At 38.3% G+C, this 17,861-nt stretch overlaps 1 protein-coding gene across 2 annotated transcripts in view; it reads left to right on the top strand.

Annotated features, from left to right (window-relative positions):
- Positions 1 to 17,861, top strand: part of LOC128687961 (uncharacterized) — a 171,249-nt gene that overhangs the window by 31,143 nt on the left and 122,245 nt on the right. Inside the window, exon 5 of one of the 2 annotated variants that reach the window (XM_053775603.2) lies at positions 11,240 to 15,075. The exons of the other annotated variant lie outside the window; for it this stretch is intronic. Within the exon in view, the coding sequence (XP_053631578.1) occupies positions 11,240 to 11,269 (30 nt within the window). The 3' untranslated portion in view covers positions 11,270 to 15,075. Of the gene's footprint in view, positions 1 to 11,239; positions 15,076 to 17,861 lie in introns of those variants that run through there. 2 annotated transcript variants of the gene reach the window in all.

Below are 17,861 nucleotides of genomic sequence, written 5' to 3'. Positions count from 1 at the left end.
AAAATCGCTATGCGGGGGTCCACTGTATATGCTTCTGAACTGTTGTATTCTGAGCACCTCTGCAAAAGCAGTGATAATGTGTGAGTGTGGTGAAAGTGTTGAATGATGATGAAAGTATTTTCTTTTTGGGGATTTTCTTTCTTTTTTGGGTCACCCTGCCTCGGTGGGAGACGGCCGACTTGTTGAAAAAAAAAAAAAATAATAATAGTAATGGGAGCAAGGGGCTAGTAACCTCCCCTTCTGTATAAATTACTAAATTTAATAAAGAGAAACTTTTGTTTTTCTTTTTGGGCCACCCTGCCTCGATGGGATACGGCCGGTTTGTTGAAAAAAAAAACAAAAAAATAATAATACGTATATACGTATACAGTGGACCCCAGCCTTACGAACGCATCGTGTTATGTTAAATCTGCCATACGAAGCATTTGAATGCAATAATTTTGCCTCGCCTCACGATAAAAAACTCACCTTATGTGATTCATCTGGGACAAGTCCCACGTGTGGCCTCAGCTACCTCAAGTCCTAATGAAGGGGATTCCCCATCTAAACAATAACTTCCACACACTTCCCTCCTCCCATCCCATCAATCATCACCAGATCTTCAATTAAGGTAAGTGTCATGTATTTTGTTCTTAGTAGAGTAGTAATTGTGCATGTCTTCTTCAGTTTGTGTGTATTAAAATTAGTACTTCATGTGGTAAAAAAATTTTTTTTCATACTTTGGGGCATCAGGAACGGATTAATTTGATTTCCATTATTTCTTATGGGGAAAATTAATTTGGTTAACGATAATTTTGGCTTAGGATGAGCTCTCAGGAACGGATTAATATCGAAAGGTGGGAATCCACTGTAATAATTAATAATAATAGTATATAATAATAATATAATACGTATAATAATACATCTATAATAATAATGTACTATACAATAATAATTATTTATTTATTTATTTATTTATTTATTTAGTAATTTGAGCATACATACAGAGGTAAAAAAAAAAAAAAAAACTATCAGTGTGGAATAGTTTATAACCCTAGTAGAGTTGATGATAATGAAATATTCAAGGTAAAAAAAAAAAAAAAAAATATCAGTGTGGAATAGTTTATAACCCTAGTAGAGTTGATGATAATGAAATATTCAAGGAGTATTTTGTCCTGTCTCCAGACAAACTCTCGTCGGCCACCAATGCCGCCACATATATAATGACATATTTTATTCATTCTAGAGTATATATCAGGTTTCTTTGTTATTTATATTGTTTATTATGCCATATTAGATGAACTTTGATAGATAAATAAACCGTGTAGATGATATTAGCGAAATTATTCAAGAAGTTTTTTGTCTGGTCTCCAGATAAACTCGTCTGCCGACGATACCACTACATGAACGACATATTTTATTCATTTTAAGGTATATATCAGATTTTTATGTTATTTATATTGTTTATGTCATATTAGATAAATTTTGATAGATAAATAAGCCGTATAGATGATATTAGCGAAATTATTCAAGAAGTATTTTGTCTGGTCTCCAGACAAACTCTCGTCTGCCGATGACACCACTGCATGAATGATACATTTTATTCATTATAGAGTATATATAAGGTTTCTATGTTATTTATATTGTTTATTATGTCATATTAGATGAATTGTGATAGATAAATAAGCTGTAGAGTTGATTTTAGGGAAATTATTTAAGTACAGAATTCCACTGGAACGAATTAATTGCATTTCAATTAATTTAAACAAGGAAAATTGACTCTGCAAACAAGCAAATCCAGTTGCAAGCAAGGTCACAGAACGGATTAAACTCGCAAGTAGAGGTTCCACTGTATTATTGAAAGAATTAAAGGTAAGACATCAAGACTGCAGATGAACAAGGAGGCTATAGGAAGAGTAGGGAATGTGTAGACCAAGTGTTTACATTGAAGTATATATGTGAACAATATTTAGATAAAGGTAAAGAAGTTTTTGTTACATTCATGAATTTAGAAAAGGTATACAGTGAAACCTCAAAAATCGAACGTATCACATATCGAACATTTCGAAAATAGGACCATTTTTCGGACAAACTGTGTCCCTATAATCAAACGAGCCCCTATTTTTGGACCGCCGGGTATGGGACCTGTCTGCCGCCCGCTCTGTCCGTGTCCCCGCACAGGCGCCGTGAGCAGTCTAGCTTTGTTTATGCTTGAGTGAACACTAACCTGCGCTCTCATTCACACATTTTACGATTATTTCGTTGTGTTTAGTGCTTGTGGGACTGTGAAATAAGCTGCCATGGGCCCAAAGAAACTTGCTAGTGGTACCCCTGTGGTAAAGAAAGTGAGAAACACCATAGATGTCAAGAAGGAAATAATACAGAAGTATGAGAGTGGTGTGAGAATTGTTGAGCTTGCCAGGATGTATAGGAAAAACAAGTTGACCATCGGTTCTATCCTGTCAAAGAAAGAACAAATCAAGGAAGCTGATGTTGCGAAAGGTGTTGATATAGGGAGTGGATGAGGTGCCTTCTTCAAAGATTAAGGAGATTTGTGCCAAGTGGAATGATGTCCAAATGTTTGTGCAGAAGTACCACCCTGAGCAAGCTGAAACAAGCCATCTTTGCAACAAGTTCAGTGACAGAACCATGTCTCATTTTAGGGAAATGTTAAAGAGGCGCCAGAAACAGAGGACTGTGGACAGTTATTTTGTGAGAAAGGGGTCCAGTGACTCTCAAGCTGGTCCTAGTGGCATTAAAAGACAGAGAAGGGAAGTAACTCCAGAGAGGGCTTTCCCTGAAGTCCTCATGGAGGGGGATTCTCCTTCCAAACACTAACCCCAACTCCCTCTCTCCTCCTCCCTATCTTCCAGATGCCATCACCAATCTTCAATAAAGGTAAGTAAAAATGTTATTTTATATGTATTACTATACATAATTAAAAACTATAGTATTTGTTGTATGTAAAACTGTAATTAATCTCTATAAAATGTATTTTTTGTGTGAATATTTTTGGGTTTCTGGAACGGATTAATTGTGCATTTCCATTATTTCTTATGGGAAATATTGCTTCGAATTTCAGACTTTTCGAATTTAGAACTAGCTCCTGGAACAGATTAAGTTCGATTTTTGAGGTTCCACTGTATATGAAATGATAGATAGGAGAGCAATGTGGCAGATGTTGCAAGTGTATCGAATAGGTGGTAGGTTGCTGAAAGCAACTGAGAATATTTATGAGGATAATGTGGCTCATGTTCGAGTATGTAGGAGAGAGGGAGATTATTTTTCAGTAAAAGCAGGCCTTGGAAAGGGGTGCATGATATCATCATGGTTGTTTAACATATTTATAGATGGGGGTTGTAAAAGAAGTGAATGCTAGGGTGTTGGGAAGAGGTGTGGGTTTAAAATATGCAGAATCTAATACAAAATGGGAGTTGTCACAGTTGCTTTTTGCCGATGACACTGTGCTTTTGGGAGATTATGAAAAGAAGTTGCAAAGGTTGGTGGACTAATTTAGGAGGGTATGTAAAAGAAGGAAAATAAAAGTGAACAAAGGAAAGAGCAAGGTGATGAGGGTAACAGATGATTAACCCTTTGACTGTTTCGGTCGTATATATATGTCTTACGAGCCATCGTTTTTGACGTATATACAGTGGACCCTCAACTAACACTATTAATCCGTTCCTGAGAGCTTATCGTTAGTCAAAATTATTGTTAGTCAAGTTAATTTTCCCCATAAGAAATAATGAAAATCAAATTAATCCGTGTAGGACACCCCAAAGTATGAAAAAAAATTGTTTTTACCACATGAAATATTAATTTTAATACACACAAACTGAAGAAGAGATGCACAGTTACATGACACCTTTATTGAAGATCTGGTGATGATTGATGGGATGGGAGGAGGGGAGAGTGTTGATGGTCTTAGTGTTTAGAAGGGGAATCCCCTTCCATTAGGACTTGAGGTGGCAAGTCCTTTTCTGGGGTTACTTCCCTTCCCTTTAAATCTCTCAAACCAACCTTTGCTGGCCTTAAATTCACTCACATCACCACTAGTTGCTGGCATTTTTTTAATTAAATCGTCATGCAACTTCCTAGCCTTTTCACATATGATCGCTCGAGAGATGCTATCTCCTGCTATCTATTTTTCGTTTATCCACACCAATAACAGTCTCTCAACATCTTCGAGTACTTGCGATCTCAGTTTCGAAAACATAGTTGCACCTTTGGCAAGAACAGCTTCCTTGATTGCCGTTTTCTTGCCCACAATAGTAGCGATGGTTGATTGGGGTTTTGTGTACAACCTGGCCAGCTCGGAGACACGCACTCCACTTTCATACTTAGCAATGATCTCTTTCTTCATATCCATAGTAATTCTCACCCTTTTTGCTGTAGGGTTGGCACTAGAAGCTTTCTTGGGGCCCATGGTGACTTATTTTGCAGGTGCAATCACTAAAAAGCAGTGGCTGGCTGGCTTGTAAACACTGGCCAGAAGTGGATGCATCTCAGACGGAACGAATAGTGTTGGTCGAGTTTTTTAGTGCTAGTCGAGGCAAAATTTTTGCGTTAAAATGTATCGCTAGTCGGATTTATCGTTAATCGATGCCATCGTTGGTCGAGGGTCCACTATATACTCATAAATTCTAGCGGCTTCAAATCAAGCAGGAGAAAGCTGGTAGGCCCACATGTGAGAGAATGGGTCTGTGTGGTCAGTGTGCACCATATAAAAAAAATCCTACAGCATGCAGTGCATAATGAGAAAAAAAAACTCCGACCTTTTTTTTTTTAATTAAGATGCCGAATTTGTGGTCTATTTTCGTATAGTATTTATGGTTGTATTCTTGTTTTCTTGGTCTCATTTGATAGAATGGAAAACATATTATAGAAATAGAGGTGATTTTGATTGGTTTTACTATGAAAAGAACTTTGAAATGGAGCTCAAAGTAGGGGAAATGTTTGATTTTTGCCGATGTTCGAAAGTAAACAAATGATGTCATTTTCCAGTAAATGTCCAAGTAGCCATTCTAATATGCAGTCATGAATGGGGTGACATTATTTATACAATTATTACAATATTGCAGTAGTCTGCATAACAGTAAATCTTCTATTTTTTGATTGAATAAAAACTCAAAATAGAGAGCAAGAGTAATATCAGAGGGGCCTGGAGACATGACTGATGAACAAAGAAAATGTTATTTAGAGCCAGGAATGGCTGCATTGTTCATTCTGGACCCTATTTTGAAATTGTCATATTTTTTAATTTTCGTGAAATTGGCCAAATTGCAAATTTCTGACCATGTTATTGGTCTGTAAATGGGCAACTTCTTGTGCTCAGTCGATAGAAAAAATGAAGTTAAAAAAAAATAGCTATGAGTTTGGTCGACTGGAACAGTGGAATTAGTCGAAAATAGGGCTCAAAGTGGGCGAAATCGCCAATTTGTAAATATCGCTGAGGTCGCTAACTTCGCGAGAGCTTAATTCCGTCAGTTTTTCTATCAAATTTCGTTCTTTTGGTGTCATTACAATTGGGAAAAAATTCTCTATCATTTCATAAGAATTTTTTTTTTTTTCGGAAATTTTGCGACACCAGGAGCCACCTCAGGATTTGGGATTGCAACAGTCAAGGGGCTAATGGCTCATGAAATTGTAATGACACGATTGCAAACAAACCATACCACGGGCGGGATTTGAACCCGCGGTCAGAGAGTCTCAAAACTCCAGACCGTCGCGTTAGCCACTGGACCAGCTAGCCACAATAAGATTCATCCAACTAGGTATATTTTTACACCATAGGAAGGTTAGCATAGGCACCACTGTGACCACAGTGTAATGAAAGATTAGATATCAAATTGGAAGGAGGGAGTATGGACGAAGTAAAGGTATTAAGATACAATGGAACCTCGGTTTTTGTTTGCCCTGGTTTTCATTGAATTCTGTTTTCAACGACGTTTTTTTTTTTGTCAAAATATTGTCCCAGTTTTCCTTCAACACCTTGGTTTTCATCCACTGTACAGAACGTGTTCGTCTGCCTGCACTCACACAAAGCATCCCATGCATGCATTCTGAGTCAGTCTGGCATTCATACGAAACATTTTGTAATAATCCTATTTTTTTTTTTTTGTGCTTGTTTATTGAGTAGGACTGCTAAATAAGCAACCATGGGGCCAAAGAAAGTTCCGAGCCCCAGCCCTTTGATAAAGAAGGCTAGAAACACGATAGAATTCAATGGTGGTAGAGAGCGGTAGTGATGGTGGTAGAGGGTGATTAGTGGTTGTGATGGTGGTAGAGGGTGGTAGTGATTGTGGTAGTGTACTCACCTATTTGTGGTTGCAGGGGTCGAGTCCTAGCTCCTGGCCCCGCCTCTTCACCAGTTGCTACTGGGTCCTCTCTCTCCCCGCTCCGTGAGCTTTATCATACCTCATCTTAAAACTATGTATGGTTCCTGCCTCCACTACATCACTTTCTAGGCTATTCCACTGCCTGACAACTCTGTGACTGAAGAAATACTTCCTAATATCTCTCTGACTCATCTGTGTCTTCAACTTCCAATTGTGGCCTCTTGTTTCTATCTCCCCTCCCTGGAACATCCTGTCTTTGTCCACCTTGTCTATTCCACACAGTATTTTACATGTCGTTATCATGTCTCCCCTGACCCTCCTGTCCTCTAGTGTTGTCAGGCCAATTTCCCTTAACCTTTCTTCATAAGACATTTCCCTTAGCTCTGGAACTAACCTTGCCGCAAACCTTTGCACTTTCTCTAGTTTCTTGACATGCTTTATCAAGTGCGGGTTCCAAACAGGTGCTGCATACTCCAGTATGGGCCTGACGTACACGGTGTACAGTGTCTTGAACGATTCGTTATTAAGGTATCGGAATGCTGTTCTCAGGTTTGCCAGGCGCCCATATGCTGCAGCAGTTACCTGGTTGATGTGTGCTTCCGGAGACATGCTCGGTGTTATACTCACTCCAAGATCTTTCTCCTTGAGCGAGGTTTGCAGTCTTTGGTCACCTAGCCTATACTCTGTCTACGGTCTTCTTTGCCTTTCCCCTATCTTCATGACTTTGCATTTGGCGGGATTAAAGTCGAGAAGCCAGTTGCTGGACCAGGTGTCCAGTCTGTCCAGGTCTCTTTGAAGTCCTGCCCGGTCCTCATCTGATTTAATTCTCCTCAATAACTTCACATCGTCTGCGAACAGGGACACTTCTGAGTCTAACCCTTCCATCATGTCGTTCACATACACCAAAAATAGCAATGGTCCTAGGACCGACCCCTGTGGGACCCCGCTCGTCACAGGTGCCCATTGTGATACATCATTATGTACCATGACTCGTTGTTGCCTCCCTGTCAGGTATTCTCTGATCCATTGCAGTGCCCTTCCTGTTATATGAGCCTGATCCTCTAGCTTCTGCACTAATCTCTTCTGAGGAACTGTGTCAAAGGCCTTCTAGCAGTCCAAGAAGATGCAATCAACCCACCCCTCTCTCTTGTGTCTTACTTCTGTTACTTTATCATAAAACTCCAGAAGGTTTGTGACACAGGATTTTCCTTCCATGAATCCATGCTGGTTGGCGTTTATACTCTTGTTCCGTTCCAGGTGCTCCACCACTCTCCTCCTGATAATCTTCTCCATAACTTTGCATACTATACACGTCAGTGACACAGGTCTATAGTTTAGTGCCTCTTTTCTGTCTCCTTTTTTAAAAATGGGAACTACATTTGCCGTCATCCATACCTCAGGTAGTTGCCCAGTTTCCAGGGATGTGTTGAAGATTGTGGTAAGTGGCACACACAACATATCCGCTCCCTCTCTAAGGACCCATGGGGAGATGTTGTCCGATCCCATTGCCTTTGAGGTATCGATGTCCCTTAGCAGTTTCTTCACCTCCTCCTCCTCATCTGTATGTATGTCATCCAACACTTGTTGGTATATTCCTTGCTGGTGTCCCCATCTGGTCTGTCCCCCAAGAGGCCTTCCTGTCTCCACTGTAAATACTTCCTTAAATCTCATGTTGAGCTCCTCACATACCTCTTGATCGTTTCTTGTGAGTTCTCCACCTTCTTTCCTCAGCCTTATCACCTGGTCTTTGACTGTTGTCTTCCTCCTAATGTGGCTATACAGCAGTTTCGAGTCAGACTTGACTTTCAATGCTATGTCATTTTCGTACTGTCGCTGGGCCTCCCTCCTTATTTGTGCCTACTCGTTTCTGGCTCTTCTACTAATCTCCTTATTTTCCTGGGTCCTTTGCCTCCTGTACCTTTTCCATTCTCTGCTGCACTTAGTTTTTGCCTCCCTACACCTTCGGGTAAACCAAGGAGTCGCTTTGGTCTTCCTATTATTTCTGTTTCCCTTGGGAACAAACCTTTCCTCTGCCTCCTTGCACTTCGTTGCTACATATTCCATCATCTTGTTTACTGATTTTCCTACCAGGTCTCTGTCCCACTGAATCTCCTGCAGGAAGTTCCTCATACATGTGTAGTCCCCCCTTTTGTAGTTTGGCTTTTCCCATTCAGTTCCTGTTTCCTTCTCCACTTGTAACTCTACTATATAATCAAAATTCAGAACCACATGATCGCTAGCTCCAAGGGGCCTCTCGTAAGTGATGTTCTCAATGTCCGAACTTCTCAGGGTGAACACAAGATCCAGTCTTGCTGGCTCATCCTCCCCTCTCTCTCTGGTAGTGTCCCTGACATGTTGTTAGGTAAGACACATATGCAACAGTTAGGTATCTTTATTTCGAAACGTTTCGCCTACACAGTAGGCTTCTTCAGTCGAGTACAGAAAAGTTGATAGAAGCAGAAGAGACTTGAAGACGATGTAATCAGTCCATCACCCTTAAAGTTTTGAGGTGGTCAGTCCCTCAGTCTGGAGAAGAGCATTGTTCCAAAGTCTGAAACAATGTGTCCCTGACATGTTGATGCATGAGGTTTTCAAGTACCACATCCATCATCTTGGCTCTCCATGTTTCGGGACCCCCATGTGGCTCCAGGTTTTCCCAGTCAATCTCCCGGTGGTTGAAATCGCCCATTATCAGTAACTTTGCTCTGCTCGAGTGAGCTCTTCTTGCCACCTCAGCCAGTGTGTCCACCATCGCCCTGTTGTTTTCTTCGTACTCTTCTCTTGGCCTCCTGCAGTGTGGTAGTGACGGTGGTAGAGGGTTGTAGTGATGGTGGTAGAGGTGGTGGTGATGGTAGAGGGTGGTAGTGATGGTGGTAGAGATAACCTCTCCTCCCTCTCCCCTCCTTGCTGTCTTCCTTATGCCAACAAGAGTTTTCAATGAAGGTAAAAGTGATTTAAATGTTCATTTATCCTTTCCATTAGTGCTTTATATTTATTTCTCATTGTTTTCTGTATGTAAAACTATAGTTATTCTCTATAAAATGTATTTTTTTTTAATATTTTTGGGTGTCTGGAATGGATTAATTGGATTTACATTATTTCTTATGGGAAATATTGCTTCAGCTTTCGTTCAATTCGGTTTTCGTTAGACTCTCTGGAACGAATTAAAGACGAAAACAGAAGTTCCACTGTATTTGTGAGTGGACTTGTTGGCGGGTGGGGTCTATGAAAGACAAGGTGAATCATAAATTGATGAGGGGAAAAAAGTGGGTGGTGCATTGTGGAATCTGTAGATCTTTGATCATTATTCATGGAGGCAAAAAGAGGAATGTATGAGAGAGTATTGTACCAACACTTATGTGGGTGTGAAGCATGGGTTGTGAACCTTGCAATGAGGAGGAGGCTGGAGGCAGTGGAGATGTTGTGTCTGAGGGCAATGTGTGATATAAATTAGGAGGTGTGAGGTTACTTAAGTTATCCAGAAGGCTGAGGAGGGGTTGTTGAGGTGGTTTGAACATTTAGAGAGGATGGAACAAAATAGGTTAGGCAAGTGTTGAAAAATTCCCAGTGTCAAGATCCCAAGATGTGTCTGACATATATGATGTAAATTGTTTAAAAACATGACAAATTGAAGAATAAGACACATTTTTGCAACATTTGGGACTCTATTGTGGAAATGTTTTGCCAGCCAGTGGCAAAAAGTATGGCATATGCATGGAGAAGTGGCTTATATACTGCAGTCAGGCTAGTTGAAGCAGCAGGACTCATCAGTGGAAAAATCCACTAGTATAAGTAGGTCATGCCTATAGGTCAGGCAAGCACTGAAGAATTCCCTGTATCATGACTTCAAGTTATTGCCAACTACTGGCTGGCAATAACACTAGTCGCATTTTGTATAAAAGTAGACTGTTCCTGAAATATTTAAAAATTTTTATTTTAGCAACCACCTTAATAGACACCCATGTTACAATTTATGATGCCTTCCCATATAATAATAATCTGCATCTAATTTCATGTTTTTTTGTCAATGAAATTATAAACAGCACTTACCACAGATTTATCCCTTTCTTTCCTTTCCCCGTCACTCTCCCTTTCTCTTACTCTCTCCCATTCACTTTGTACTGTCATTGCATCTCACACTATTTTACATATGCCTCTCCATAAGGAGGCAGTTATGTGGTAGTGTTATTGGTAATCATACTTGCCACAATCCTCCAGTATTCACCACAACACTACATCACGAAATACCACTCCCACCACTCACCAGAAATCCCACTATACACAGCCACTCACCATCGTTCACCATAACACACCACCAAATACCACCAGGTATTATCTATCACCACAAAACCACCACTTGCAAACACTCATCACACCATGTCACCACATACCTATATCTTTAATATAGGTACAGTACCACATTTTTTTTTTTTTTTTTCAACAAGTTGGCCGTCTCCCACCGAGGCAGGGTGACCCAGAAAAGAAAGAAAATCCCCAAAAAGAAAATACTTTCATCATCATTCAACATTTTCACCACACTCACACATTATCACTGTTTTTGCAGAGGTGCTCAGAATACAACAGTTTCGAAGCATATACGTATAAAGATACACAACATATCCCTCCAAACTGCCAATATCCCAAAACCCCTCCTTTAAAGTGCAGGCATTGTACTTCCCATTTCCAGGACTCATATAAATATATATATATATATATATATATATATATATATATATATATATATATATATAATATATATATATATATATATTTTTATTTTTTTTTTTTTTTTTTTTTTTTTTTTTTCAACAAGTCGGCCGTCTCCCACCGAGGCAGGGTGACATATATATATATATATTATATATTATATTATATATATTATATATATATTAGATTATATTAATATAATATAATTTCTGCAGATGAAACAGCTGGAAGACCTTGAACAATAATCTCTTCATTGTATTGCAAGAGTCAACGAGGAAAAATGTCCACTCTTTATTTTTCCCTCCTCTTGGAATTGCATGGTTTTGTATAGCCTTAGTGTTATGTATTCACTCGAACAGCATTTTGTATAGCCCATAACCTCAGTGTGGTACGGTAGTTGCATTTATTCTTTACATTAAATTTCACATATGTTCATCATGTGCTTAAGGTTATTAATGAATTAAGAATATTTTATAATGTAAACTTTATTAATTGTAAGCCCTATAATTATGTTTTAATTTTTAAGTAAGGTGCACACCTAAACTAGGCATGTTTTTAATTTGATTTTTCTTTTAAGATTGTATAGCATGTAAAACTATGTAAACACACACAAATTAACAAAATTATGAGGACACTACCTCTCTCTAAAGTACAGTTCTAACCCATGATGATGCAAGGCGATGCAGTCTTGCATTGGTGGTACCAAAATACAGTCGTATGTCGTATTATAATATGTATAACCAAGGCTGACAGGTATACTGTATGTTGTATATGACACCACCAATGTCATTGCTATTTGGAGTACTATACAGTGGACCCTTGAGTTTCGTAAGCCTCGTGCTTTGTAAATTTCGCCTTTCGTAACTTTTTTTCATCAAAATATAGCCTCACGGTTCGTCATTTGCCTCGCAATTCAGTGGTCGTATGGAATGCATCTGAGAGCAGCCTCCACTGTCCGCACCTGCTTGCAACTGCTAAATAAGCCACCATTGGCCCAAAGAAAGCTTCTAGTGCCAGCTCTATGGTAAAGAAGGTGAGAAGCATGATGAAATTCAAGAAAGAACTCATTGCAAGGTACCAGAGTGGAGGAGAGAGAGAGAGGGGAGAATGTGCCTTCTTCAGTGATTCAATGATTCTACAATATGTACGATACTAAAGCAGCAGGAGTCGATAAAGGCTATGTTACGCAGAAAGTGGGATTGCCTGGGTGCTAAGGCCTTGTCTAAGGGCAAAGGTAAAAGTTACACACATCTCAGGCAGAAACAGGCCACCCAGGGCTATCCCAGTCAAAACATAAAGTGTTAAACCAGCATTTATTACTTCAATGTGTTGGTTCACAGAGGGTTAGGCAAAATTCCTAGCTAGGAAAATAGACATTTATTAGGCATAACACTATATACACTCTCTAGAAAAACACCTTCCTATATCTCCTATCCTGAATACCCAAATAACGGTACACAAGGAGCAGGTGACTGATGAGTCCAGCAAAACATAAACACTTAGCCCAGCGTGCGCCCGGCCTTCCCTACTCCACTACCGACACCATTTCATCTTATGTCCTCACTCATCCCACAGAACCCTGACCATATCAGAGCCTAGGTAAGCATAAAGGTGAAGCATAGAAGAGCCTATGGCTTAAGTTAGCTAAACAAAAGGAGTACCCAACTTCAAAACTCGGCTTAAATACACGGCGTCCCAGACGCCAACCTTCACCCCATGCTGCCTCCATGTGACTGAACCAAGCCACGCCACCCACGCATACCCGCTAACGAAACACAGTTGGAAAATAAATCCCTGGCAGGATTTCCTTACATTTACAGTTTAAAGTACTTTACAGTACCCTCAAATGGACATTATGAATTATAAAATTAAGATTTACATTTGTAACATTCATATTTTTATGGCACACTTCTCCACTATATATATATTACAATGTCATGCAGAACCCTGCATAACAGATTATAGCGCCAGCCAGCAATAAAGTGTAGCATTAACAGTGTAGCAAGTAAGTTAAGCGATTAAGTGATAGAAAAATGACGACACGAAACTTAACTCTTCCATTGTTGTTTGAGGTATATAAGGCACTGACAACATATGCCGCCCTCTTCTAGCATCTCCTCCAAAGTAAGTGTAAATATTTCTTATTTATAAATTACGTACACGTACATTGTTTGTGAATAGTGGTAATGGCCTCTGCTGCCGCTCCCTACTACTAATATATATGTATGGCATATGCTCTCAGTGGCCCTTATAAACCCAACAACAACACACCACCATCACTTGTGACATATGTAATGGTGTATTTTATTCATTCTAGAGTATCATATTTCTATGTTATTAATATTGTTTATTATGTCATATTAGATGAATTGCGATAGATATATAAGCCATAGAGTTGATATTAGCTCATCACATTTAAGTATTTTGTCCTGTCTCCAAACACACTCCCTCTCCCAACAAGGGTCTTCAATAAAAGTGTGTAATAGAGATTTAAATGTTCATTTATCCATTTCGTTAGTGCTTTATATTTATTTCTCATTGTTTTCTGCATGAAAGCCTATATTTAATCTCTAAAAAATGTATTTTTTGTTAATACTTTTGGGTGTCTAAAACAAATTAATTGGATTTACATTATTTCTTGTGGGGAAAATGGTTTCGCCATTTGTAAATTTTGCCTTTCGTGAGACTCTCTGGAACAGATTAATTACAAAATTTGAGGGTCAACTCTATTATTATACTGTGCAGAAATATCAGTATTTGTTTTCCATGAGATTTCATCCTGATGCTGTGACTGCCAGATTGTTACTCAACATTTTCTCTCTCATGGTATCAGGGACTCAGAGATAGTAATACAGTTGGTAGAATTACCGACAATATGTAAAGTAAAAGGATACAAGTGCAACAAATGTGACATTTTTATTGTGGCAACGTTTCACTCTCCAGGAGCTTTGTCAAGCCAGCTTGACAAATCTCCTGGAGAGTGAAATGTTGCCACAATAAAAATGTCACATTAGTTGCACTTGTGTCCTTTTACGGCTCAGAAATATTTTTGGCTTTATATAGATTTGATATATATGAGAGCCAAGACACCCACCTAATGTAAATTAGAGATTGATGTGTCTTGCTCAGTTTCTCACCACACTGGTATGATTATTTTATCCCCATTTTAAGGCTTTATGGCTTATTCCAGTTAGTCCTGTTTTGTTGTGTTTTTTATTTTTTAAATTAGTATAATAAATTCCTTAGTTTATTTATTGATAATGATGGGTATATAGTATTTAGAAGTTTCTTCTGAACACAGTGTACATTATTATAATTTGATGTTGCTTCTTTGTATTAATGGCTGAATGAATTGTTGCTCTGGAAGCTGTGATGGGTTCATAAGCTTTATTAAAAAAATTTCAGCTGCTTGGGTTATATATTTCACATAGTATAAAGTTAGTATAAGAATATTTTATTATTTGCATTATATTGTACAGATGTAACTTTTATTCTCCTTCCTCCTCCAGTGTGTCAGCCTGCCTTTATCTTTCCTTCCTCCCTTCCTCCACCTCTATTCCCAATTTTTTTGTCTGTGCAGCTTGGCTCTTTTCTGGCCAGGTGTCCATTTTCATTTTACTTGGTGCAAGATAGTACATACTTCAATTTATAACCATTCAATTTCACTCATTGTATTTCCTGCACTCAAATCTGTTTTTCTTGTAGTTATTCTTTTTTTTATGAACATTACTATAAACCAATTTAACTGTTGTAATAATAAAGCTAATGACTGCTGAGAGCTCGAGGAGAAAAGGACACAAGTGCATTCACTTAGGACACTTTTACTGAAGATATTTTATTCCTTGGACCTTCATCACTTCAGTTGTATGTGTATGAGAGAAGACAGGCTATATATAGGGGCAGGAGAATGTAGAAATAGTATTGGTGGTGGTTATTACTACTGCTAATATCAGTTACTGCTATTAGTGGTAATATCAGTTAGTAATATTAATACTACCAGTAACTATTTATAATACCACCATCAGTTATCAATAATACCACCATTATTACATTCTCCTGTTCCTCATATATATATATATATATATATATATATATATATATATATATATATATATATATATATATATATATATATTTATATATATATATATTTATATATATATTTATATATTTATATATATGTTTATATATATATGTTTATATATATATATATTTATATATATATATTTATATATATATTTATATATATATATATATTTATATATATATATATATTTATATATATATATATATATATTTATATATATATATATTTATATATATATATATTTATATATATATATATATTTATATATATATACAGTGGACCCCCGGATAATGATATTTTTTCACTCCAGAAGTATGTTCAGGTGCCAGTACTGACCGAATTTGTTCCCATAAGAAATATTGTGAAGTAGATTAGTCCATTTCAGACCCCCAAACATACACGTACAAATGCACTTACATAAATACACTTACATAATTGGTCGCATTCGGAGGTAATCGTTATGTGGGGGTCCACTGTATATTTATATATTTTTTTTTTTTTTTCAACAAGTCGGCCATCTCCCACCAAGGCAGGGTGACCCAAAAAAGAAAGAAAATCCCCAAAAAGAAAATACTTTCATCATCATTCAACACTTTCACCACACTCACACATTATCACTGCTTTTGCAGAGGTGCTCAGAATACAACAGCTTAGAAGCATATAAGTATAAAGATACACAACATATCCCTCCAAACTGCCAATATCCCAAACCCCTCCTTTAAAGTGCAGGCATTGTACTTCCCATTTCCAGGACTCAAGTCCGACTATATGAACATAACTGGTTTCCCTGAATCCCTTCACTAAATGTTACCCTGCTCACACTCCAACAGATCGTCAGGTCCCAAGATTCATTCGCCTCCATTCACTCCTATCTAACATGCTCATGCACGCTTGCTGGAAGTCCAAGCCCCTTGCCCACAAAACCTCCTTTACCCCCTCTTTCCAACCCTTTCGAGGACGACCCCTACCCCTCCTTCCTTCCCCTATAGATTTATATGCTTTCCATGTCATTCAACTTTGATCCATTCTCTCTAAATGACCAAACCACCTCAACAACCCCTCTTCTGCCCTCTGACTAATGCTTTTATTAACTCCACACCTTCTCCTAATTTCCACACTCCGAATTTTCTGCATAATATTTACACCACACATTGTCCTTAGACAGGACATCTCCACTGCCTCCAACCGTCTCTTCGCTGCTGCATTTACCACCCAAGCTTCACATCCATATAAGAGTGTTGGTACTACTATACTTTCATACATTCCCTTCTTTGCCTCCATAGATAACGTTTTTTGACTCCACATATACCTCAACGCACCACTCACCTTTTTTCCCTCATCAATTCTATGATTAACCTCATCCTTCATAAATCCATCCGCCGACACGTCAACTCCCAAGTATCTGAAAACATTCACTTCTTCCATACTCCTCCTCCCCAATTTGATATCCAATTTTTCTTTATCTAAATCATTTGATACCCTCATCACCTTACTCTTTTCTATGTTCACTTTCAACTTTCTAACTTTACACACATTCTCAAACTCATCCACTAACCTTTGCAATTTTTCTTTAGAATCTCCCATAAGCACAGTATCATCAGCAAAAAGTAACTGTGTCAATTCCCATTTTGAATTTGATTCCCCATAATTTAATCCCACCCTTCTCCCGAACACCCTAGCATTTACTTCTTTTACAACCCCATCAATAAATATATTAAACAACCATGGTGACATTACACATCCCTGTCTAAGACCTACTTTTACCGGGAAGTATTCTCCCTCTCTTCTACACACCCTAACCTGAGCCTCACTATCCTCATAAAAGCTCTTTACAGCATTTAGTAACTTACCACCTATTCCAAATACTTGCAACATCTGCCACATTGCTTCTTTATCCACTCTATCATATGCCTTTTCTAAATCCATAAATGCAATAAAAACTTCCCTACCTTTATCTAAATACTGTTCACATATATACTTCAATGTAAACACTTGATCTACACATCCCCTACCCACTCTGAAGCCTCCCTGCTCATCCGCAATCCTACATTCTGTCTTACCTCTAATTCTTTCAATTATAACCCTACCGTATACTTTTCCTGGTATACTCAGTAAACTTATTCCTCTATAATTTTTACAATCTCTTTTGTCCCCTTTCCCTTTATATAAAGGGACTATACATGCTCTCCGCCAATCCCTAGGTACTTTCTCCTCTTTCATACATTTATTAAACAAAAGTACCAACCACTCCAACACTATATCCCCCCCTGCTTTTAACATTTCTGTCATGATCCCATCAGTTCCAGCTGCTTTACCCCCTTTCATTCTACGTAATGCCTCACGTACCTCCACCACACTTACATTCTGCTCTTCTTCACTCCTAAAAGATGGTATACCTCCCTGGCCAGTGCATGAAATTACCGCCTCCCTTTCTTCCTTAACATTTAAAAGTTTCTGAAAATATTCTCGCCATCTACCTAATACCTCCCTCTCCCCATCTACTAACTCCCCTACTGTTTTTAACTGACAAATCCATACTTTCCCTAAGCTTTCTTAACTTGTTTAACTCACTCCAAAATTTTTTCTTATTTTCATTAAAATTTCTTGACAGTGCCTCTCCCACTCTTTCATCTGCTCTCCTTTTGCACTCTCTCACCACTCTCTTCACCTTTCTTTTACTCTCCATATCCTCTGCTCTTCTTATAACACTTCTGCTTTGTAAAAACCTCTCGTAAGCTACCTTTTTCTCT

Source organism: Cherax quadricarinatus, chromosome 10 (genome assembly GCF_038502225.1).
Source record: "Cherax quadricarinatus isolate ZL_2023a chromosome 10, ASM3850222v1, whole genome shotgun sequence".
In the NCBI taxonomy this organism is placed as follows: Eukaryota; Metazoa; Arthropoda; class Malacostraca; order Decapoda; family Parastacidae; genus Cherax; species Cherax quadricarinatus.
Note: the sequence above shows the minus strand (reverse complement) of the source record. Positions and strands in the feature narration are given on the sequence as shown.